General features: G+C 40.3%; 1 protein-coding gene across 1 annotated transcript in view; it reads left to right on the top strand.

Annotated features, from left to right (window-relative positions):
• Positions 1–26477, top strand: part of ITGA9 (integrin subunit alpha 9) — a 232582-nt gene that overhangs the window by 186536 nt on the left and 19569 nt on the right. Inside the window, exons 24-27 of the mRNA XM_063325548.1 lie at positions 13905–14030; positions 14626–14745; positions 16432–16533; positions 25296–25415. Of these exons, the coding sequence (XP_063181618.1) occupies positions 13905–14030; positions 14626–14745; positions 16432–16533; positions 25296–25415 (468 nt within the window). The remainder of the gene's footprint in view (positions 1–13904; positions 14031–14625; positions 14746–16431; positions 16534–25295; positions 25416–26477) is intronic.

The raw sequence follows: 26477 nt of genomic DNA, 5'->3' as shown, positions 1-26477 counted from the left end.
GTAATTATACCTTTATACCTATAATCCGGTCGTTCTAGGTGTCAGTGTTGCCAGACCTTTCAGAATAGCTGTCACTAATACAGAGGATTAGGAATTGTCATTTATCTGTAACTGAAACTGTTGATACAGCATTTGGGATTTGATTACATCATGGTTTTTGGTTTTTTTAAAGCTAGTAATTCTTTTGCCTCCTCTGTGATATACAGTACAGCAGTGAAATTTATGGGTGAAAATGCATAGTAAAAGTACTAGAGTTTGTGTCTCAAATACACCTATAACACACAAGATAGTGCCAGGAGCTAATTCCTTCATATGGTGTTGACTGATCTAGTCTTTCAGGCACAAAAAATAATAAAAGGAAGAGAGTCACATATGGCCCACTGGAACGGTCTGTATCTCTGGGAGGTGTTAATAGGAATTATTATCTTGCTGCTCTTAGAGGAAATGACAGCCCTCATGCTTCCTCTGTTCCCGTTGCTCTCAGCTTTTGGCTTGATTGCAGAAACAGCTTTAAGATTTTCTTCCAGAGAAATTTAGGTCACAGAGATGTTTTGACATTTGGAGTTCTGCCTTGGAGATGTTCAGATGCTCTTCAAGGGGTCTTGGGAGTTTCTACAGCACTTCCCCCAACAAAACCCCTAATACATAAAGGAAACAAGTCAACAGTAAAAGACAAAAGTGAAAGAAAATGGATAATTGAAAGAAAACTAGAAAAAAAAAGTGAACTTCCTTTGTATCAGAAATTTTAAACCAGAAGGTAATGGCAGAAATTTTACAAGTAATTTTAACTAGGGAATTTCACCATTGACATTGATTTTACGTGGTTGGTAGCCAGATTTTGCAGTGGTAAATGATATTTTGGAAGCAGCTAAGACAAATTAGTATTTGTTTCTTTTTATGTATTTTTGTATTTGCTTTCTGACAGAGGTTATAAGCCAGGTTAAAAACATAATAAATGAAATACCTCAGCTTGTTCCTAAGTGTTGTGATAGGAACACTATAGGTGATGACACAGAAGAGCTTCACCCAAACAGAGTACAGTAGAGTTAATATTAACAGAAATGTATATTCTCCACTCTTCAAGCCATTGATTATCTATTCTTCCACAAAGGAAAAGAGTGCTCATTATACTTGTGTGTGTTTTGGTTTTGAACTGAAAGATTAGTAATTTCCTTTGGGTATCCAGCTAATTTGGAGGGCAAGGGGAGCGCTACTTGACTTGCCAGCCAAGGAGCTGCTTTCCGGGGCATCCAAAAAGATTTTCTCAATGGGAGTTCCTACCAAATTAACCAGGGTATTTCCTGAAGCTGTTGATAAATTAGCAATGTGTCCAGGATTACTCTGATGCTGGCTTTATGGAACTGGATCAGATTGTTGCCTTCCTATTTATTTTATTTCCAGCGAAGGTAAACACAATTATGAGGAATGAGGGACTAAGAGTTGGAGAACCAAGTTTGTCTGTTTAAACTGGAAGCCAACTGCAGTGCAAGCGGACGATCCTCACAGCTCCTCTGGAGGGACCAAGCTCTGCAGGGCTGCCAAGTTGTTTAGACTCCAGTCAGACAATTGTCACCAGAATCAAAGATGCACAGTGTTAACCCAGAGCAAGTGCTGTGTGCGCTTGTGGGTTTTTGGAAGGAGCTATTGCTTTTTCTGTTGCATATGCATAATGCAGGCCAGCAAGCATTGATTTTATTTTTTTTTTAAGAGCCTGTTTAGGTGAATCAATACTGAGGATAAAAAGAACTATATTGTTATCATTGCTGAGATAAGAATCTTGTTGGAAAGTGATGCACGCGTGGCAAGACAGTCTCTTCAAAGAGTTTGCAGGCTAGGCAATGAAATAAAGGGGAATTTGGAAGAAAGGGAGAAGGAAATAAATACTGTCCTCAATTTTCTGATGAGAAACTCCCTCCCTGCATGTAACTTTTGATATCTAAGTGTAGTAATTACTATTTTAGTAATTGCTAGTAATAGAATATTTTTAAATTATTTTATTTTATTATTATTATTTTAAATTACTATGTTCTCCTGCTCTAGTAATCCATGGAGAGAGAGACAGGCATAGAGACAGCTCTAGAGACACACTTGTCAGTCTCCACTGACATACAAAAGCCATCTAGTCTCCCTGAGTTTCCCGAGATATCTAAGCTTAGACTTTTAGAATTATCTCCAGAGAGCAAAAAGTGGGTTAAACCTCAGTCTTTTGAACCATTAACCTTGAGTGTGACAGTTAGCTCAAGCCCCTAGTTCCTGGTCTGGCGTTCCCATCACTTTTTGGTTGTGGAGCAAAATAAAAAGTCCTTGTGTTGGAAGGACAAACAGAAGTCCTCCAGTTGTCCTGTTATGCTTGACATATTCACTTCATGCTTCTCCTTTCTTCTGTCTGAGTGGGTGAGACCTGAATTGTGCCTTTACGAAAGCTGGGTATTGGTAAGATCTGAAAAATAAAGAAAAGCTGAATTGGAAATGAACAAACAGCATGATGGAGTTGAAGAGAATTCCTTTTCCTAATTGCTTTTTAAGTTAATGGCTGCCTGAGCATGGGGCTGTAGAAAAGCTTGTCATGTTCAGTAAGGAAAGCCGTTGAAATAAACATTATTCTCTTCCTGTGAACATTGAAACAGAAAAAGTAAAATGGAGTCAGTCCCAGAGCCACAAGTCTTTCCTGGCTGATGACAGGTTACATTTTTAAGGCCAGTTTTGTGTAGCACTCATGTCATTTTTCTTCCTGGCATTTGCACAGTAATGTCTGTAAGGAGCAGGAAGACATTAAGGGGAAGAGTTAAAGCTTGTTGTCTTCTTCCCTGAAAGGTCCCAGGCTGCTTGAGGTTTTTCTTCACTTGGATAATGAAAAACAAATCTTTGCAATTTTAAAACCTTAAATGTAATTTCTGCTTATTATTTGTACGTTGCTATCTCCAGTATAAGAATAAGATGCTGTTGCACTCCTGACGTTTAAAACCATAAGCAAAGGAGGACGGTCAGAGCTCTCTAAAGTGCTGGTAGTGCATGAGTGCTCCTTGAAGCCTACGTTGATATTGTCAAGCTCACTATTGCACGCTCCATGTACAGGGGCAAACCTATATTTTGTCATCATTATGTAGAAAACCCCTTGTTTGTTGGCAGCCAATTTAAAATTGTTTAGTTTCTGTCTTTTGGAGTTTCAGGTCTTGGCTCTGAAAATATATATAGAGAGTCCCAGCATGTGAAAATATAAATATTTGCTGTCAGTACTTCATGTAGGAAATTTTTTTCCAGCAGCAATTTATGCTGCTGCTGGTTGCCACCATTGGTGCAAGGTTTGTATAGGAACATTTTGGACTTACAGCAAGATTTATTTTAGCCCTTTGTATTAGTCATCCCCCCCTGTAGTCTCTTCATTTCAGTGATTACTATACACATGCTCACATACTCATACTTTGGCACCATGTTTAAAGGCATAACTAAATTTCTGGAGGAAATTATTCATTCCAGGGAGTGTATTGTACAGAAACTTGCTGACCTTCCTGCCTCCTTTGCTTTAATTGCTTCTTTAAATGACTGTTACAAAACATTTTGCTTAAGCAGTTGGAGTTGTTTCCCCCACCCCCGGTCTAGAGCATCTCTGTGATAGCGATGGAATCTGGCTTTGCCTAGAAGCCCTGTAAGTAGTAGGAGAAACTGATGCATCCACCCTGTCCTGGGATGGCTGTGAGGGGAGGCAGGAGCATACACTGCGGTCCAGTGTGGCACATTTGCTGCTAGGCATGGGAAACAGGACCCCAACGCTCAGAAAGAGCTCTCATAAACATCTTCCTAATGTCAGCATGATAAACTGAAGCTCTTTCAGTGAAGAGGAACTTAGCTCTCATTTAAGATTTCATTGTTACACAGGAAAGGGTGCCTGGCTATAAAATTAAGTTCTTTCCTGAGTTAGGATCTTAAAATAAATCCAAAGTGGAAAAAAAATCATGACATATTTGCTTTACAGGAACCATCTGAATGACTATACAAAAGCTGTGCCTTGGTTAGAGTTCATTGCATTTACAGTGCTTGAAAATAATCTTCTCATGCATTGCTGGATGTTGCCTTCAGGCTACAGCAAAGCTATTTAACATGGCAAAAAGTTTTATGTGACTTCCTAGTTTGGATTTTTAGGTGGAACCAGATTTGGACAAATTTTGTGAGATTTTCAATTTGTTTTGTCTAAATCTTCTAATAATGAGAGTCCTCTAGTATTCATATAAGCAGTGAAATTTTCTGAAAAAGCTAGATAAAGAGAATGTTCATGGAAGGCACATTTTGAATGTACAAAGATAAGTCTGTCTTTCAAAAAAGACTGGTGCTGTAAAGATCAGGGTCATTGAAGCATAGACAAAAATGCACTGTGATCTATGTATTGAATCAGAGCATGGCAGCAGTTGATGTGTTTACCTGTGGCCTGCTCACAATTAGATTCCAAACTAAAGAAGTGAAATTTGTCAAATTGCTCAGTTATCGAAATTTTCCAACAATCTCTTCCTCCAAAACTCATGACCAGTCAATGCAATGTGGCAGTCTGATTAATATTTTGGCTCAACTGAAAGTGTTGCTACTTTGTGAACTGCCTATAGTTCCTATTTTCTTGGCTGGATATGTGAGAATCCAGTTTTGAAAGAGATGACTCATTTGCCTTTTCATAAAAGTGAATCTCAGATAAAGAAAGAAGTTTTATGAAGTGAATTGGTTATATACATTAGCTCTTATCAGATTCATGAAGGAAGCAGGAGGTTTGGTAAATACCACACTAATAAGGAGTTTTGCTGAGGTATGGAAAAAAATATACATTAAACTTCTTGTAATTTTCCCAGGCAGAGAATACCCTTGTGAAGGAACTACTGAATGAGAAAAGAAGAGTGTCTACAAAATTTTGTTTTATTCTAATATTTTATTTTATTTTATTTTCTGTTTGAAAGAGTACAAGAATTACATCCTTTCAGCATTTTCACATTGGTGAAGTTGTTCCTGCCAAAAAACAATGAAGAAGGAAATTTGGGAAAGAGCTGATTGATTAATTTTTTTTAACATACGTGCCTTTTTTAAATGCTGATTCATAAGCTGTCCTTTCTCTTTTATAAATAATGTACAAGGTTTGTGGTTTAAATGTAAATTTAGAAACCAAGAAAGGAAGAGTTAAAAACAATGGTATCTGTGTGTATAAACTCTATCTCCCATTTGACGGAAGAAGCGTTTACCCCCCTGTTCCTGTATCCGAGTGGAAATAAGCATCTTTTGTTGGACTTCCCTCCTGACTTTGAAAGTACCTCATTACAGTTTTGTGCAAGATATTGGATAGTATAAAAAGTATCAACAAACCATTCTTTGGGGAAATGAGAACTCTGAGAATGTCTTGGAAACAAAGGACATCTTCTGTCTAACTTAAAATACCCCACCATCACCTCACCCCCCAGGAGGGTTTTTTAATAAGGATAACTCATTTAATCTTCAAGTGTCTAAAACAGATCAGCAAAATCATCTTCTTGGAGGTCCTACCTTCTATCCACTGCCTCTAGAGCTTAGAACTTAGAGCTGATCTTAGATACCTTTCCTATACATTCAAATATCTGCTTTAGTGAAACATCCCACCCAAGTTGTTTGAGCCCTACAGGGAATGTCTTTATCTGCACAGTCTTTAGAGCTTTTCATCCTAACATCAACACAGCCCATGAGGAAAGTCCGACTCTTAGGCAAAGAAAAACCATGGGCTTATTTATGGTTTATGCACCATAGGGAAGGCTGTAGAAGGGAATGTGCTGGAGACAGGTAGAACCTAGCTGAAGGAGCACTGAACTCCAAGTGGTCTCAGGGGCTTTTTAAACAGAGACGTACGTTGAGATTTGTTTGCCACTTGTGTGGCGCATGTGTTGATTAAGCACTTCACAGTTCATCATAGGGAGAGAAAATGTAACTGTCGGTGATTCTCTCTTGGATTTCAACTGTTAAATGCTGATATATAAGGAGCATGTGAATATTAGAGGCAAACTGGTTTCCATGTAAGGTGGTCTGTCTTCATTCTTCTTCTGTGGACCTCACAGATAAATCATAGGAGTGATCAGTCTTTCTTCTCAGTCTGTACTTGTGGTGGTACCCTCTGACTAGTAAAGAAGCCACTGTCTTGTAAGTCAGGTACTTCAAATCAGAATCTTTGTTCTTCTTGCTAAGCTGGGAAGGCAGCACTAGTTCTTGAAAGGAGGGTTTCTGTACTGCTAAGTGCAGTAAGCAATCAGGTTACTGCAGATTTATGCCAAACGTGTATCTGGTGTTCTTTTGGCTGGAGGAGCAGGAGGCAGAGCTAAGGTGGGATGTTCATGCTCCTCTATCCTCCTTTAATGCTTTAGCATCTCCACTTTGCTATTTAAATCTTGTCTCTTATGGCCATGTAAGTTTTCCTATTGGATCTGTGGAGTACTGCATTTTTTTTAAACAGCATTGCTTTTTTAAAATCTTTTAAGGGTTGTGTAAAATGGGTTAATTTTAAAAATTCTTTTCTGTTGTTTCAGTGGCTCTTAAATTTATTGCCAGAATCAACAAAACTGCTCTAATTCAAACATGTTTCATTATCTGTGAATATTAAACATTTTTGGCATATGGAGCAAGTACTCAGATAACATATTTACATAACTTATTTGTCTACTGTTGAAAGTCTGACCTTGTCTGGAATTTCTTGTGAGTACCCTTTTTTTCTCAGTGCATGTGACATGTTAGATTAACCATGCCTATCAATTAATCTCTGTTCACCTTCTAAAGGGTGAATCAGTATCTTTGAATCAGGAGGTATGTATACATTTTTTCCCTAATATTAGGACGAATGTGCTATGGTTAGCAACAAAGACAAACAAAAGTGGATCTGTTATTTATTATCCAGTTTGCAAACTTGAACCACTGATTAGGCATGTGTACTTAAAAAAAAACATTAAAAAAAAACCTAATAAGAAAGGAGAAATATGTAAAAACTATCTGGCAGCAATTTCAAGAAGTCTACAGCCAGTCCTATGGAGCCAGCATACCCCAGGGCTGATGAGAAAGGCATCCATTTTGGAGCTGAACGATGTTAACAATTTTGTGAAGCAACTGACCTGCGTTCAGACCTTGAGCATGTTTCCTGCAGCTAAAATTGCCATTCCAAATATCTTGTGTCTCATGATGTTTTCCCTGAGCTTGCCCCTGCACTTTTTCCAGGATCAGACGTGGGTTTGGTTCCATCACACGCACTCATGACTGGATTCCACCTTCACGCTTGCTTTGTGTCAGCTTAATTCTGCTGGCTTCCAGGCTCTCACTAATAACTGGTGGTGATTTAGCTCAAGAGGGGAATCAGGCTGACTGGAAGAGCCTGGAAACTTTAAGTTGTAATACCATAATGAATTCTTTTGCATTAGTGGCAGTCTAGTGTTGTCTATAAGGTTGTCTGTCTTCTGTAAGCTGAAGATACACATTTGCTTGCCTGTTTATCTTGTAAAATGCCAATCATTAAATATGGGATTAGACCTCAGCTTCTTGTATGCAACAGGGAGATTGTATTTACTGCTTCATTGGAAGCAACAGCTGGTTTCCTCTTGGTTTTCGGTCTCATTCTTCCAAGACAATCCTATCACATGCACATACTTAACCCCATGCCAACAGCTACTTTCCACTGCCCTGTGCTTGGTCCTCAGCTGAACTTCCCAGCCCCTGGTTTGGAAATTGTATTTAATTTCCCTCTCCCAGGTTGACATCTTGTGCAGGGTACAGGGCTCTGAAAAAAGGGAAGGTCTCGCCTTTGATGCATGTTAAACAGGTTGATGTTAAGTCTAGAAGGGGCTACTGGCTTTCAGTCCACCTGTAAAGTTTATGTTACAGGCAGTAGTGCCTGAGCCTTTAAAGTGTTTGCTAGCAAACCCCAGCAATTTCTTAAGGCCTCAAAGGCTTGCTAGAAATTGTCATGTTCTGAGAGTAGCTACACATGAGCACAAATGATGTTATGAGCATGCTGAAGGTGGGGGACACAGCTGATAGTAGAAAGGGAATGTGCTGAGGCAGCAGGTGTATTATTTCTCCTAGAAACTTTAAATCCCCTAAATCCATGGCTGACCTGGATTAGAAATGTGAGAAGTGTTTCATTGGCAGCCCAGGGTTACCCTCTGTGTTCCTAGGGGAACACATGGTGATTGTCCCCCTTGCACTGGTACCATTTTATTGAAGTGCCAAGCTCAGCCCAAGTATTCTCATAAATCCCTACGTGTGCAGGGAAGGTCAGAGAGGATGATCCACGTGGACATGATAAATCCAACATGCTAATCCCATACAGCTCTATTAAATATCCTGCAGGTTTTTAGGATGCAATGTGTGTGGAGTGTACGTGGCATGTTTTACATACAACTGTTACCCTCCTGCCACTTTGTCTTAAGGGTGATGTAATCTAATATGATTAAAAATCATTGCTACTTTGTGGGTTTGCCCCTGCTCCATAAGACTTTTCAAATATTCACAGTCCACTAAAGAAGTCCTGTGGGAATTTCTTCATTGTTGCAGATACAGCATTTTTAAAGTATGAAGTAATGCACATGCTTCCTCCGGTGGTTACGTCTTGTCTCTGAGAAGCTTAGTGGTTTTTGCTGACGACAAAAAGTTGGCAGAGTAATCCATTGTATAGGCTGTCCTATTTAAACGTTGTCTCTCAAGCATGTTTATGGGCTCTTTAAGGGGGCAACAACTTCCAGGAAATTAGCAAAGCTAGAGACTAATTTATCTCTGAACTTGTGGCCATTTTCGAGTAGGATAGCGGCATCAGATGCATTCTGCTTTTCTGCATGATGGCAGATTAGTAGTAATGTTAGCCATTATAGAGTTATGGTAACGTTTACAGGCCTGTTATGCAAGGTACCATTTACAGTCTGTGTAGTACCAATGTTCCAGCTTAAATCTCTTTGTCTTTATGCATGTTGCATGTACATGCACACGTGTTGAATACAATAGGTGAATACACATATATATGTTCATAACTGAGTAGTGATTTTCAGTCCCTTAGATTTTAGATATCTAGCTAAAACTCTGTAAAAGACGGTAATTTTTAAAAGTGTCCCATGTCCAGCTTCTGGAAGCAGGCCTGATTAGGTGTTTAGGTGAGGCACCCAACAATAACGTCTCACTCATGATAATCTTAGATAGCTCTTCTGGCCTCCAGCAATGGTCAGGCATGCAGGTGAGATCTGAATGCAGGCTGTACTGGCTTTAGTCACTGTGATAGTCCACCTTTGAACTTGCGATAAAAACTAGAAAAAAATAATACACATGTTGCATTGATGATAGGTGTTTTGCAGCCTGTGAGAAGATGTTCCTAGAGGATGGAAACAACCCTACACACAGACAGCCTAGTAAAAAGAAACCATTATCAGTAAAAACTTGTGTGGGTTTGCTTCACATGAAAGTTGAAGACATTATTCAAGCTGGTCAAAACACACTTCATTCTCATTAGAACAATGGCAAATCATAATAAATATATCAAGTTATAAACTCTTAATGGAAGAGTTTTTCAAAAATATTTGGGTTTCCATCAGCAAACCAGCCCCGTACAAATTTTTCAGTTTAGAATTGAAAATCTGAAGAAGTAATTTCTTTGCAAAAATATCATAATTTTTTTAACTGGAAAGGTTTTCCAGGAGCTGAAGTCTAGGATCGGTAGTTGGTAATATTTAGTTCTGTGTTACAAAAATTTTAAGCTGTTACCCTGAAAAAACTCGTTGTGTACTCATCTGGTAGGCTAGACTGTATTGTGAGAGCATAGACTACTGTATATAGAGAAGAATAAAATGAAGAAAATAATTTAAGACCTTTGAAATTCTTTTTATGCCATTTTTTCTGCAACATAAAGGTGTTCAATGAAATCTGCTAAGTCGGATTAAATATATATGTGTGTGTATATATATATATACACGTGTGTATATGTGTGTATATATATATACACGTGTGTATATGTGTGTATATATATACACACACACATATATATTTATCTCACTTCTATTTATGGAGGAATTTTGTATGGTCAAGACTGATTGTAGCTTTTTTGTTCCAGATGGGTTTGCTTATGTGAAAATGTAGCTATTCTAGTACGTAACAAACAATATGAATTCCAGGAGTCCTGCTTATAGGAGTTAATGTGATATCCATACTCATAGGTGAAAAAATTGAAAACTTGTTCTTAGCAAGCAAGTGTAATGTGTATTTCACGCACCTTCAATGCCATCACCCTTTGCAGATGTTCTGTGGGGCTGAAGACCAAAGTATGCCTTAGAGTGCTGCTTTATTAGTGTCTTAGTTCAGTCCAGAAAAGAGCTTTTAAAGTAAAATCCCCATCCCTCCCCACGCAGGGAGCTGTGGTTCACATCACAGAGTGCACAAACTGGATTCCTTTGGGGGCAAAAGAAACACAAAGGAGCACTTGAAGAGTGCACTTAACACTCATTTGTGGCTGCAGCACATTCAGGCCACAGGACCAGACTCAGAGGAAGGTAGAAAAGTATGTAATATGGACATCAGGTGCTGAGGATGCCATGCAGTTAGCCTGGTTCACCTTTTAGCCTGGTTTAGCCTACATAATGTGCTAATGTAGACTTTGTCTACAACTGTCTGGGTACAGATTTTAGGTACGCTTCCAGTACAGGAGACTTAACTGTATTGCCAGTACACCAGACCGCAAATGATTTTATGCAGGACTTAAAACGGTAAAGTACCTTCTAGGAAACAAAATGAAACAACCTTCAGCAGAGACAGCTCTGACACAGCTCCTTGGAAGTTCCTCCTTGGGAGGCTGCAGGGCTGCTCCTGCTTGGTACCTCACTCAGGACCAAGCTGCAGTCTTAATGTAGGATTTAAGAGAGCTTCCCTTCCATCCCTGTTTCCCCTGCCCCAGTTTTGTTGTTGTTTCTTTGTGTTGGGAGCTGGATGTTGATTTTTCTCTGTGCCTTTTGTATAGTCCTTGTACTGAGTACAAAGGCAACCCACATGCCTTTCCACATCCTCTACACTGCTCTGAAAACCCCCTTCTGCTATTTCTGTGAGATGTTAGATCCTAGGTCCTGGGAAGATCACTTTGGGGATAGTCCTTTTCTGTTTATAGAAAAGAGAAACCACATGGAAATTTCCAAAAAGCTGTAGTATGTCACGTACCCTGAAACTCCAGGACTTTGTCAAAGAGCCTGGCTACCTCCTCTGTATCAAAGACTTGCACAGTTCTTGCATCTATAAATTGTAAGCGTTTGCTCATGCCCTTAAACTTTGCCAGAAATTTTCTTCTTTGTGTACCAGATTATGAGGTTGGTCACAAGGAGGAAAGCAGGTGGCTGGCGTAGCACCATGTTTGAACAAGGAGAGGCTCACACATGAGGCCAAATCCTGATTTGCATTTCAGAGATGCAGTTCAGTCTCAGCATAACGCAGGCAGGAGCTTTGTGCTAAGATTTTCTTTAGTAGGTTGATTTCCTAGAGCTGAATTTTTCATTGAAAACAAAGTTTCACGAAAAGTTACCATAGTTTTGTCTGACTGGTTGACTGAACCTTCCCTTTGTGTGTGTAAAAATTGAGGAAAATAAGAGACGGTGTGAAATATAAAGTGTCTGACAGTCACCCTAACAAAATAAACAAACAAAAAACCCCAAACAAAGAAAAAAAACCCTTTGGAAAGGCTGGATGTCCTTCTACCTCAGCATGATCCACCCATTTCAAAGGTTTTTGTTACTTTTTTCCTAGTTCTGTGCCTCTGCTGTTTCTAAGAGTGCTAAAAGAAATAGCCCTTCTCAGCTGCCTTGCATCCTTTCCTGCCTATTGTCTTTCAGCGTATGTTGATTCATCACAGATACACAGATGAATACAAACTAATTTCTGCCTGATTGAATTCCTCCAAATTCTGCAGGCCAAGTAGTAGTGTCTGCCTTCCCTTCTAGGAAGTGGCGACTGCCTTTGGTTACTTAAACAGGCAGTAGATGACCCGCTGGTCTGTTCTAGAGCAGTGCAGGTGACCGGAGGTGCTTGGTCCTTGCATGTGTCCCTCCTAACGTGGGCCGAGACACTGAATTTAATAGCTGCCTTGTGTAGGATTGCTGCGTAGTTGGCAGAGTGGAAAGGGTATTTCCAAATTCAGACTTTATCCTCTGGAAGTGCCTTTCTCTGTTTCAGGTAAAGTGTTTTAAAAAGGACAAGGTGTAGCCAAGCTTCAGTTTAAGAAAAGATAATCGTTTAAAGAAAGGACCAGATTTATGTTGCTTCATGCCAGATAATTCCTTTTAGACTCGTGAGATATTTCTGCTTTGGTTTGTTCTTACATTGTATTTGTACAGGATGTAAAACAGGACTATTTAGAAAGTATGCCAAAAGCTGTGATAGTCCAGAAGCTCATACTGTCCTTTCTGTATCTCTTGCGTGAATCTAATGACATCTGTCCAAGTGTCTGGTAATTCAAACTTTCAGGAAGAAAGAGCAAGTACTGAATAGATCTTGCCTCTTTGTTGTTCTTGATTTAACATAAACCTTCTGGTTGATCTGGATCTAATTCCCATGTGAAAGTTCAAAGAAAGTAAATGTCAATGTGCTTTGAGAATCTCTTACCTACAGTAAATAGCGAAAACTCATTCCAGGTGATCTGGACAACTGGAGAACATCATAGTCTTAATTTTCAGTTGATCCCAAGGAGACTGTAAACTGCGGGTAGCTACCTGTGCCTGTATCTGTTGGGAATGTAAGGATAGATTATATAAAGATAGGTTATGAATATGTACTTCAAAGAACAGCTTATGAAGAGTTTGTGGGCCAGTGAAGCAGAAAACATATATCTTACCAAGAGACATAGACATCGCTTGTCTGGAAAGTAGCATTTAAGATCTAGATAGACCTTTAGGGTTTTTTTCTTTTTTGGCAATACTTTGGCTAACTGAGATATAAACTGTTTAATGCAAAATTGGACTCAGACCATGCGGTAATTTTGTATCTCTAACAACTTTTTTTTCTCCATCTTTCAAGGATTTGTGATTTGAACAAGGTACAAGTTTTCATCCTCTCAGAGCAGAGGATGTGGGGAGGTCAACAGCAGGGTGTGTAAGAACGTTGCTTGTTGGTTTATGGGAAAATCTCCCTCTTTCTCACTCTTATAGGTTTTAAGGATGCTGGCAAGAGGAATTTGCTGATATTTTGTTGTCATAGTTTGTATTAAATTCCAATAGATTTTCTTCAGTGAATATTCATAAGCTGCAAAAAGTGAGAAGGGTTTTCTAATGCAAGGTTGTCTTGACTGAAGATCATTTTATCAAAGCTTGGTACATTTTGCTTGCATCAAGCCTCTACTTTTCTGGACAAGTGAATAAGCTAATGATACAAAAAGTTTAATTTTGTACTATTTATGCTAAAGGTAAAAGAACAGATTTGGTGTCCAGGCTTGTGCATTTACACAAAGATTTCATTTATCTCATTAGTTCTGATAGAAACCATGAAATAGTCAAGTTGACCAAAGCATCAAATAATACAGCTACAAAAAAGGTAATACACAGGGTAACACAATTGATGTAAAATGCTATGTGCTGATTTATATCTTTTGCTGAGATTTTTCTTCTCTATCTCCAGACACACAGAACACAGACACGGACATGTGAGCTAGGTTAGATACGTTCATATCCCATCCAGTCAAGAGAGACAAACATTTCCAGAGCATGGTTTGTCTGGCTTACTTTAGATATTTTCTTTAGGATTATTTAACTCTCAAAGTGCGTATTTCTCTCTTTTGTCTATTAATGGCAGCCCACACATCCAGCTCAGATGTAGGTGTGTTTTACGGACAGGCTAATCCCACCTTCTTGTGTCATTTAGTTTAATTTAGTTTAATTCAGAATAATAATTGTGATCTATAATTGTGCTTGCAGGTTGGTCAAGACAAAGGAAGCTGTTCTTTTCACAGAAACCCCAGCCCATGCGTTGTTCCTCAAGAGAATGAAAATATTTTCCACACAATATTTGCTTTTTTCACAAAGTCTGGCAGAAAAGTATTGGTAAGAAAGTCCACTTATGGCAAACTTGAACATAGAGTGTATCTTGCAAAAGATATTGCATGGCTTAGCATGAAGAATTCAAGCAGATAGTTCATTACAGAGCAAGTGTTTGGTGCATATATATTAATACTGACGTACTGTGGGGATATTTAGTGATTTTAATAATCTGATTTTTCAATGGAAATAGGAAGTTTCAGGAAGTGCAGTGGGGAGGGAGTTACCTGATGTAGCAGGGCATACTTGGTGATGAGCACCCTCGCTCCCGTGTTTTGTCAAAGGCACGTGGGGCAGCAGGACCTGTGCTGTGCTCGGCGCCCGCCCCATGCAGAGGGCTTGATGTTCAGTGGTGGCCGAGCTCCTCCCGGCCCCAGGCACTCGCCTGGCTCAGCAGCTCTGTAAAGAGATGAATTTTACCTGGCTTGCTTTCATGCAGGTCTCTTTATCTAGCTGTCTTCAGGTCTTGAAAGTTGCTGCTATTTCAATGCAGGAGTGCAGTTCGCTATGTAACTTAGTCAGCTGGTGTGTTTGGTGTCACACAATTTGGCACTGATTTTTTTCTTCCTTTGCCTAACAGCTTTTTCCATATTTCCTGTAGGATTGTGAAAGACCAGGCAGGTCCTGCTTAATTATACGATGCAACTTAAGCTCATTAGCAAAAGCAGAGTCCTGTGATATAAGTATCTACACGCTGCTGAATACTGAGATACTGAAGAAGGTACGTGCTTCCTTTGTAGTTTGTCTGAAATACCAATTTGAGTATGCTTATGTGCATCAAAGGACTCAAGAGTTGCATTCCTTCTGCTCTTTATTAGTGTGTTATAAAAAATCATGGTGTCAGAGAAAACAGATCTATTTATCAACAGCGTGCGTGGAGGTGTTAATCCTAGTTCTTACTCATTACCCATTAAGGCAGAAATAAATTAAGTTCAGAAATTTATACATTGAGAAACAACAAATGAGGCCCCTAACTGTATGCATGGTATTAAAACTAGATACTTCATAAAGTTGAATTGATTTCTAAAAGTTTTTGTTCTGAAAAATAAAAAGTAGAGTAAGTGCATGTAAACTGTGACCAACTATCTATCATTCCCTCTGTATAAACAGAGACATGGCAGGTTTTTTTGTGATTTTTTTACTTCAAATGATTATTATTCAAAGAAGATACATCACTACCATATTAATGCTGAGCTTGGCATTTGTGACAAGAAACAAATGGTCGCAAGTTAATTCCTGTCTTCTCTGAAGCCACTGAATGAGACAGCAAATCTTTTAAATTTCTAGTGATTTACTGTGGCTGGCCCTGTTTTCCTATACTTACAAAAATGCTGACTGTGTAATTGTGGCAAGATGCTGTAAGATTATGAGGGTATAAGAGAGGAGAAAGCTGATAACATGAGCCTACTAAAATTAACTTATCTTTGATAGCTGCTAGATTAAAAGCATTGGAGAGCCCTTATTAGAAAGCAGTTCCTGAAGCCATTGATAGCCGTGAGCTTTTCCAGCTGAAACCAACCAGTCTGCTAATCTTGTTCATATTTGAAAACAGAAAATATAGGGAAGGCCGGAAGTTTCAGGTATTTGTTACATGCTTACAGGAATGTTGAAATATGTAAGCAAGTAACTGCGCACAAAATGTGCTTCTGGGAAATTCAGTCCTGGGAATAGCCGCGATTCATCCTGTCTGCTGGGTCCTTTCCAAGATGACCATTAGCAACGCTCATTTAAAAGACATACAGTGCTTACCCGTCTGTGGGTCAGTATCACCAGTACATGCCATTTGCCACTTAACATCTACCATCCCCAAGGTAGACAGCATACAAATGACTAACCCATGAGTTGAAATGGCAGCTTACTGGAATATGCCTGTTAAAATGCACTGTGTAAAATATAGGATTAATAAGGGGAGGTGTGCGTTGAATATTTAATTTAATCAAATAATTAAGAAGTTTTCACCTTGGGTTATACTTGAGCTTATCCCAGGCTTTGTATATCTTTTTTCTGTTCACTTGAAAAACAAATAGGAACTTTTCTTTGATGGTTAATATTGAGCCTGTCTGTCTTGATTGGCAATGTTCTGTCTTCTGCGGTAAATGTGGGAAACTTAACAGGCCAAATACAAATGATGTGATTAAAGTTCAACATACCTGATTTTGTTTTAATCTGAGATAATGGGCTTGGGTTTGCCTGTCTGTTACGGGCATAAGGTATATTTTTCAAAGCAAGGTTTTAACCAGGACAGGAGTAAACCTTCAACCCAGCCTCCACTACGCATTGCCTAGGTGTCTTAATTACACTGGCAAATGTTTAATGTTTTTGTCTGGGGAAGGGGGGGTTGGTGCTTTTTTTTTTTTTTTTTTTTTTTGCACCCCCAAATCCAATTCTTCCTCTTCTTACTTCTCAGGACAGTTCATCGGTCATCCAGTTTGTCACAAGGGCGAGGGTGCGTGTGGACCCTGACCTCAGAGTTGTGGAGGTGCCCAATGGGAGCCCAGAAGAAAAACCAGTAAGTAAATAAACCTGCAGAGAAAGGTTTCCTGATCCCAGTGTGGTAGAGATCATTGAGAGCTCTACGCAAACTGGAATTTGTGGCTGGGCTTGGGCTGGGCTAGCCCATGAGAGTGCCCAGACTTTGTCTGGATAGATTAGCAGTGCTGTGAAGCGTGCTTCTGTGGTTTTGCTCTCTGTGATAACGATGCCATCACAGTGAATGATGTTATGTGGAGCAGGAGGATCTGTGTTGTACTAGCCAAAATTGTAATATCCTTGAGGTATTTGTGCCAAAATTAGGTTTAGCTTCCTGTTCTAGGGTTAACGTCTGCTTTAATCTAATTCAGATTTTCCTTGAAAACCTAGCAGAGACTTGAAACCCCAGCAAAGTCTTTTCAGATGTGCCAGTATGAAAAATTTAGAAGTGTTAATGATATTTTGGGAGCTGTGAAAATGGGCAAGGGGGTCTAAACTTTCAGAAATTCATTTAACTATTCCCTTGTGCTGAGCTGGTGGAATTCATGTATGACCTGATACTGCTTTTTGTGTTGATCTGCATGAGGCTGGGTTGAAAATTGAAGGGGAAATATTAAAGTTCAAGGTGAATTCACTGTGTAGTTTTGACTGTAAGTAAAACTGTACAGGACCACTTTTACAATCTATTGGAGAAGGAGAAGGTGATGGCTTTGTTTTCCTACTACCAAGTTGCCTAATGCTTACGCATGAAAATTGAACAGCGGGCTACATCCAAATTCAGCTTTCTTTTTGTCTGGTGAAATTTTAAAGTTTCATTTTTTATTTCCCTCTCACATGAGGATCAGAGGTAATCTGGATTACTTTCAATTTCTCCTCTTGCTCTGTATTTTTGGAACATGATCTAGATCCCATCTCTCAGTTATCCTTTTATCACCAATGACTGTCATCACCACCAGCCCATGAAACCATGCTCTCATTTGCTCCATTTCAGTCAGTACTACTGAGATTTGAGTGTGAGAGCATTGAGTCCAACACACTTTTGGAAGGCACTGATCTCCCAAATTAAAGCACTTATCTCAGAGATACTGGATTTAAAACCCTACAGACAAAGGAAGAATTGAACCTGCATCTACTTACTACCTTCAGTCTGAAAGTAGAGACACCACTACAGTGACTGTCTTCTCCAGCATCATGTCTGCAACGCTAGACTTAACTTCCTGTTTTATTAGACCTGTCAGAAAAAGAAATTCTTTTATATGTCAGGACTCCATCTTTTCCTTTGGTTTTATTTTCTTTGTCAGGTTTCTGGACCATTCTGAAGAGCATTAAAAAATAGGCTTGGCAGCTGAAATGAAAAGCATAGCTAACCTTCCCTGAGAATGTGCCTCACAAGTGATCTGCAGCCCTGATTGTTAATACATTGCTTGATCTCTCTTTAGCTTGCACAGAGCAAATCTTGCAATTTTATGGCAAAATTTCATTAATGATTGAAGTAACACCTGACTGTGATACCCATGCCCCAACTGAAATGGAAGAAGCCAGGATCTCTCTGCCAAGTATTTTGATCTGTAAAGGGTTTTAGAATCTCTCAGAATGATAGGCACAATGTAAAATGTGTGGGATTACTATTATTTAATGTTCAAAATTTAGATACTTAGCTATTTTATCTAGGAATGCAAGCTCTGCTGTATTCCATTGTTATCTAATGCTTGGAGAAAAAAAAAAGAAAGAAGACAAACAAACAAACAAGACCCAAACAAACCCCCCCAACATCATCCTTTTCCAGTTCCTGGAAAGCCTTTCATGGAGCCTTGAGTTGCAACAATTATAAAGCGCACTGTGTGTGCTGGGAAGCTATATTAATCTTCAAACAAGAGCTTGCTCCTAGTTCCTGGGAAGCTCTAGCTGAAAAGGAGCATGCTTGACATGTTGTAGCCATGTAACATCAATTTGTATTTTCAGGTCTTTTCTAATGTGAGTGCCATTTGCTCTCTCCTTTATGCTATTTCCATATGTCTGTTGGCTTCACCACTGCTATATGTTTTGCATAGGGTCATGTTCAGGGAAAAATTTAAGACATGTGGTTTGGCTCAAGGTATTCATTTTTCCCCCCCCTCTTTTCTTGTGGAATGCAGAAGGGAATAGTGCTCATTGCAAGCCACAGCTATTCAGCTGGAAGTAGAGACAGGAGAGATAAAAAGTCTTTGTTCATACTCCTCCCTTCCTTTTTAGAGCTCATCCTGTATTCATTTCATTGACCACGGACTGCTGTACCGTATCCGTTTGGATAGCAGCTCCTTCTGAACACTTGTGCATGGACTTCCTTTGAGTCTGTTTATGAAAGTGTTCCCTAACAATGAAAAACATTTTCTTAGACACTTTATCGTGGTAAATTTGAAAAGGCCTTTTTGCTTACTATGGCTAAATATAGACTTACTGTCCCATTTAAATGGTTCTTTAGAACCAGGTGCCCTTACTTCACTGGGCACTTTTACAGTATAATGGACAATATCAGACTGCAAACTACTTGTGAAGAAGACAAAAGGAAAAGGAAGACTGGTATTTGTGATCATAGTGTAAGAAGTACCAGTGGTGGCATGACCACCCATCTAAATATCAACTTTGTCAGAAACTGTAGTAGATTTGTAAGGCAGATGCAAAAGCTTATGTAAGTATTGGTAAGTTGGGTAGCAGGCTGTCTTTGAACTTAACCCATTTTTTAAAAAATTGCATGTATGCAATTTTTAGAGATAATTTCTCTGGATTTGGATCTGGTTTTATGTGATTTGGAATGACATATTTTCTGTCTGTGGTCACAATAGGCTGTTTGAACTCTTATATTGAACAAATCACACAAAGAAGGTGAGCAGAGTTTGGATTTGGCTCTGTGATGACAGTTGTATTAACATGAGTATATATTGGCTGAAACCGATGATGGCGTGGTCTTTTCAAGAGCATACGGGTTTCAATGAAGGTTTGGCTCCCTTCTTCTCTGCATGTGAGGCAAAACCAACAATAAGATCCATGAGACCTCGGTGGTTGAATACCAGATCCAAGGATTTACATCCTTTGCTCTCTGCTCCTGGGTAGGAGGAGGAGCGCTCTTATGGAACAAAAGGACATCCTTTCCTCTGTGAGTGTCAGTGTGGAGGGAAGAATAGGGTGGATTTCACTATGTCAAAACCAGATGAACGCGTCTGAGTCTCCATGTCTTGAAAGTGAGGGAATGCAAAGCTGAATAGATGAAAGCGGAACCCTAGATAAAATGCACGCAGCTCCTGCAACGAAGTGCCCTGTAAAGCTGACGGCTACTGTACAGCTGTCTGGTGCTGTCAGCTCAGCACAGGTACGCTTCATCAAGCCTTTGAACCTTTCTCTCCTTCCGGGTAGACTTCACTATTCTCTTATTTTCAGCCAAGTCACCCCAAGTGTAATTCAACACAAGCAAGTGGTTCCCCTACATGGATTTCCCCCCCCCGCCCTCGGGATTTATAGAACCATAGAATGGTTTGGGTGTGAAGGGACCTTAAATATCATCTTGTTCCACTCCCCCCCTGCCATGGGCAGGCACACCTTCCACTAGATCTGGTTGCTCAAACCCCCATCCAGCCTGGCCTTTAAACACTTCCAGGGATGGGGCATCCAGAACTTCTCTGGGCAACCTGTTCTAGTGCCTCACCACCCTCATATTGAAAATTTCATCCTAATATCTAATCTAAATCTCCCTTCTTTCAGTTTAAAACTGTTACCCCTCATCCCATTGTTACACTCCCTGATAAAGGTGTGTTTACACTCTGATTTAGGTGTGTTTATGTTTGCAATGATAAACAAATATATTTTGGGGAAAACAACAACAAAAAGAAAAACTTTTAAAAAATTAAGTTCATGGTTGTGAAGACCTACAAGGTGTTTTTGAGAGGCCTTCATATGCATATGTATATGCAGAGAGATTTAAATGCATATTCACCTGTCTGCCTGTGGTGCAGAGGACTCCTGACTTTGGCCTGTTCTCCATACCTGCATTGGAAGGAGCAGCCTGTGCTACGAGACAGTTCTCATGATGTCCCAGCCTTTTTTTAATGCACATGGGAATACCTCTTCCACTCAGCAACCCATCACCACCCCCTCTTGCCTTTTAGAAACACTCAGCATTTTAAGGTGCCTGTTCTCTCCAGCTTACCTTTGAGATGGGCACATCTTAGCCTGGCTGGAGCCTGATGCGTGCTTCCTCCAGCCACTTTGCAGCCCCCTTTTCCAGTGGGTTATTTGCTGCCTTGCTGTTTTCACGGTGTTTCGTTTTTAATTTCATTGTTTTACCTTTCCATCTGTTACTGTAACAATTGCTTTATAGATTTTCTTGTCTTTACAGTGCAGTCTGTCAGGTAGAAACACACACGGGTAAAGGAAGAGAACAATACACAATAGCAATAAAATACAGTTAATTTCCCAGGGATAGAGACAAGCAGCTAGCAGGATACCTCAGGTTTGTATTTTTTCAAGAACTTCTAAGGTTTTTCTTAGTATATGTAAATAAATAAATATAGAAAAAAGGATGCATATACACTATAGGAGAATAGTGTCTTTACTCCAAGTCTGCCCAAGTATAATGGCACTTGAATGGACAAGTCATCCAGCAGATCAGCATGGTTTGAAACACCAAAAATATTCTGGATAATAATACAGAAATAATTAATTTTTTTTATAAGCCCATGCCTTCCATGGTGCTGTGGTTCATGATACAAGTGCATAAAATTCATTTAGTGCAGACAATCAAAAAGAAATGAAAATTTTGCAATTATGTGTTTCCAGATTTTGCTGAAGTATATTTGTCTTTCTGAGTCTCAGTGCAGCAGCTTGTGCCTATTCTGCAAAGGGCTTCAGCACAGTATGAACTGTATGTGCAAAATTCCTACAGTATGAACAGTATGTGCAAAATTCCTACTCAGCTAACTTCTTAACTTCTTGCCTACACGCTTTACTGAAATAGGGTGTTTTAAAAGCGCTAAAAAAAATATAAAATTCTGATTCTTTTCAATTTGTTCACTAAGACTATCAGAATATAGCCTGTGTTTGGCACAGGTAGAAAATGAACTGGTAGATGCCCTTGTCCATGCAGGTTCAACATTTCAGAAATCAGTGGTAGGGTGCAGATCTCTATTATTTTACAGAAGGGCAGTTACATTGTCTAAAACCTGATTGACATGTGAGCTAGGTATAAACAGTGAGCTACGCTGCCTCCCAGACTTCCCCACTTTCAGATCCCGCAAGTACAGTGTGAAATGCAAACGATAAATATGGAACTAAAACTCCTCATACATCATCAAGACAACTGTGTTTTTCACAGCCTTTCCGTGGCCTTTCGTCAGACTCTGAAAACAAGCGTGTAATCTGCTCTGTATTTGATGACCGTTGCATGTGCTTTCTCTGAAGCAGACGGCTGCCGGCCCCCACTGCCCTCTCTGGGATGCTTTCCCATCCCCACCCCCCTTTATCTTCTGCATCAGTCACTCTTATCACTCCTGACTTCTCTATCTGTCGGGGCTGTGGGAAGTGCGCTGGCCTGAGGACCGCCTTGTGCTCCCCAATGTGTTGGCTGCCCAGCAGGGGCTGTGCTGCTGGACCGGACAGGACGAGGAGTTGAAGGTTTGCTCAAGACTGGCCTTCAGGGACGGCGTGATGGCCAGCGGGTCAAGCAGCAGGTGGCGGCTGGCACACTTCTCTTTAGTAATGTCACCCTCTGCCTCCAACCTTCCCACCAGGATGGCTTGCTTCCCTGGCCTCCCCCACTTACTGTACTGGCTTCTTGTTGACACTCCCAATGTGTGATATACGCTGACTGTCTGCTCAGTGTGGTTTGGCTGGGGATTGGCTTGGGGTTTTTGTTGTTGGTTGCTTCTTCACCAGAACTCATTGCAGTGGCTGCGTATTAATGCAGGCAGATTTTGAGGGCTTGAGCAGGATAAGAACATTAACATGCACAACATCCCTGCTCCTCTCCAAACCACAAAGCCATGAACGGGGGGGTTTATGGTTGTATGTTTGACAGTATGCTTGTATGTATGAACAGAGGAGGTTTCGACTGGATATGAGGAAAAATTTTTACACTGAAAGGGTTATTAAGCATTGGAACAGGCTGCCCAGGGAAGCGGTTGAGTCACCATCCCTGGAGGTATTTAAAAGATGGGTAGACGCAGTGCTTAGAGATACGGTTTAGTGATGGTTTTTGTCAGAGTTAGGTTGATGGTTGGGCTAGATGATCTGAAAGGTCCCTTCCAACCTAGGCAAGTCTATCATTCTATGTTGATTCCAGCCTGCCAGAAAAAAAAACGGTTAGATAAGAAGCTGTTCTCGCTCTCTACCCTTATAGGTCAAGCTGTGACTGCAGAAGTTACAGCCAAGCTATTCTAGCCAGTGTGCTTCAAACCTGAAACGTGGGGCTCTTGCTGTAAAGCTGATGTATGATTTGATCTATGCAGCTATTCCTGGCTCTGTCTTTTGGCAGCATAAAGGACATACATATCTATTGTGCTGGAGGTTGTGTTATGTTAACATTTACTCTCTGAGTAGTGAAGAGAAGGCACCATCTCATTTTGCATCCAGGGACTGCTTGAAAAGGTCTCTTCACTAAAGTTGGCAATACTTAAAATGTTAGGAGGTTTTTTCTTTTAGAGTCAGAAAGGAAAATAACGTTAGTGCCTTATCGTCTAAGAAATAGTCATCTGACTTGTGTGCGCAAGATGTATGCTAACCATAGCCTCCATGAGAAATGGACTGCCACATCAGATCATCTTTCCAAGCTGGCTCAGAAATACGAGGAAGGCACAAGATTTGTCTTTGATCTCTCTGTCTGGTATTTCCCTTACACTAGTCTTGGCTATGAGGGAAACTGCTGCTTAGGAAACTTTCTCTGTTCAGCAAGATGTCTTAAAAAGTCTGACAAAGGCTTTGTGCTAATGTCTGAAATGCTAAAATTATTCTTTTTTTTGGGGTGAAGAACTGGTCTATGTTCGAGAGCTATTTTGAGCATTGTGATACTAGTTATGGGAATATGTTTGGATAATGCTATCTATGTATAGCTTTGTTCCTGTCCACTTGTTATGTTTTCATGTCTCGTTGTCATCAAATACCTGATAATATCTCATCAATAGGAACAAAAAGTGCATGTAAATCATCTGTGTTCAAATTCCTCCTCCGGAAAAGCTGTGGTCTTAATCAGCATTAACCTGTGAAACTGCGATGAAGGATCTTTGAGTACTTCTTTATGGGAACATGGTGACAAAATATAGCTCTATTCACCTGCTTTCTGTCATCTATGCCTGTAATATGTGTGGGTGTTTGCTGAGGCTGCATATGGTTATTGAAACAGAGAAATGTTCGTTAGTGGGATCCTGGGAGTCTGTCCTGTCCCATTTCCCACTCAAAGCAGGTCTGTTGCCTGTACTGGCTCAGTATCCCCATGGCTTTGTCTGAGACTTGGAAACCTGCAAGGATGGAGAACCCAGAGCCTCTTTGGCCCCTGTTCCAGTGCTGCCATCACCTCGCTGTTGCAGCCTTTTACCTGAATGCCCACCTTCAACATCCATGTGGGTTGTATGCTATTGTGCACCCTTTGCTGTCTCACAAATGACACTGTTCGAACGGTGTCATCGGTCAGTAGAGGTATTTTGTGGGTCTTCCATGAGCCTCTTAAAGATGTGTATTTTGGGGTTGCATAATTGTATCTGACTCTTAACTCTGGGATTTTCACCCACTTTTAACTACCGATTTTTTTTTTGTTTTGTTTCAAAGATTGATTTAACAATTTATATTTATGAAAGGGTTTTGGCATTTTTAAGCAAAGATGATGAAAGTGGTTTGTGAAGGAGGGAGGAAAACTCACTACTTTGCCTTCCGAAACAAAGCCAGACAAAGCAAACGTATTACCTTTAAAAAAATCCCTGCTGTCTCTCTGCATTTGCTGGATATTAAATTGCAATAGTTAACATAGAAATAGCCCTCTCTGAGGAGAACTGTTTTTGAGTTTTCCACTGAGGAGCTGGTTTTGATTGAAATAAGAGACTGGAAATTTGCAGTGTATACGAGCGGTATAATTTGCTCCCATTTTCTTCTTAAGACAGACAGTTAAGGAAAGCGCTTTGTAGGATGTATTTCCCTGCCATACATGCCATACAAAAAGAGAGACGAGAACAGCAGGGGATTGCTCTCTGTGTTCTCAGAAGAACCCATGACTGCATGTGCCCTTCCCTCTTTCACACAATGTGTCTTGTGAAGCACAGCAGGAACGATTTGTATTCAATGGGGATATATGCAAGTTGTCCCATTTTTTGTGAAAAAAAAAGTTCACAAGCTAAGCATACACGAGTGTTTCATGTGAAGCATCGGGGTGTTTGGCAGGGCCAGGAGCATGATGAGTAAGACAAACTACGTGAGATGTCATGGTAATCCCTACCAATCCAAGGGATGGAGTTTTTTCATGCAAACTTTTGTGCACCTTTGGTGGCCCAGCACCAGAACCAGCTCAGTGTCTGGGGTGGAGTGGGGGATTGGCAGGGTAAGAATTATTTCAGAGTGGAAGCTGATATGCTTTGGATCCAACGCATGGCTACTCAAATTCCACTTGAAAGCTTTAAATCCCTTGCGAAAAATAGATGGAAAGCACGAAATTAAGGACGCATTCCATATTTGTTTGACAGATGAAATATGATCAGTGAGGCCACCATGCAATGTGTTTAATAAGATGAGTACAAGAGAAAACAATACAACTTCCAATCATAAAAAGATCTTTTTCTAATTGCTTTGTAGGTGGTCTTTGAGGCTTTGCACAATCTGGAGCCTCGTGGGTATGTTGTCGGATGGATCATTGCCATCAGTTTGCTGGTGGGAATTCTCATCTTCCTGTTGCTGGCTGTGCTCCTATGGAAGGTAAGCTAACAGATGCAACATAAACACCAAGGCTAGACCCAGGAAAAAAAAAAGCTTAAATTTATCCTTGCATTTAACATCCATTTGCTTTAGGAACTAAATAATTGGCTGGTCCACTACAGAAGCCATCGACCAGCAAAAATATTTCCATATCCAGGCTTTTCTGAGGGACAGGGAGATACTCATGATGTAGAGAAGAAGTGGAAAAGTGGGTTTTTTTTGGGGGGGTCTGGTTATTAAAAGTTGAAAACTCTGATACCATTTCAGGACAAAGGAGGATCCCTCTTAGAAACCTGCTGTTATCTCACATTTAGATACTCGGTACATCTGTGTGGTTTTCTGACGACTGAGGCTCACTGATTTCAACAGGGTTTCCTGAAAATCAGGTCAGCTTTGCTTGACCAGCTAAAAAATTGGGTGAATGCCTAGCAAAAACCAGTCAAGTAGCTACTGTTTTCAAGAGGTAAACGCCTGTGGGAGAGGAGTATCTGGCAATAAATTCTTCAGATCCCTCAAAGATAGAGTTCCAGATGAGTAAAGTGCCTTACCAGAGCAAGAAGCACCAGGACCTGTTAAAAGCCAGCCTTCACGCCATCTCTGATAAGATACAATTCTTGTACCCAGGCCCTATTACACTGTAAAACTGGGCTGATGCTGACACTTAGCAGCAGCCATCTGGTGTGGTAAATATGAAGGGTAAGGGGAGCTTCAAGTGTTTTCATTCCTCAGTTCCCTGTTACCGATCCATAAATTTAAAAGGCCACGGTCAAGGTCAGGGACTGTCTTTGAGAGAAGTAAATCTCAAACGCACACATGGGAACAAGTCCAACCTTATTTTGCTTCCCGTGGCGGAGGTCCAGCAGCCCGATTCGCACTGTTTAGCAGCATGTGCGCTGCAGGCTCTGCTCGCCGGCTGTGCTGGGACTGGAGGTCGCAGCCCCGATGTGCTGCGAAAGGACATATCGCTGCAGGTTCCGAGGCTGTAAAATGGATTTACAAACTTAGGCCAAAAACTGGCTGTGCAATTCTTATAGATTATACCGATGTGTGTAGCTGTGTTCA

The sequence above is a fragment of the Chroicocephalus ridibundus genome, chromosome 2 (assembly GCF_963924245.1).
Source record: "Chroicocephalus ridibundus chromosome 2, bChrRid1.1, whole genome shotgun sequence".
In the NCBI taxonomy this organism is placed as follows: Eukaryota; Metazoa; Chordata; class Aves; order Charadriiformes; family Laridae; genus Chroicocephalus; species Chroicocephalus ridibundus.
Note: the sequence above shows the minus strand (reverse complement) of the source record. Positions and strands in the feature narration are given on the sequence as shown.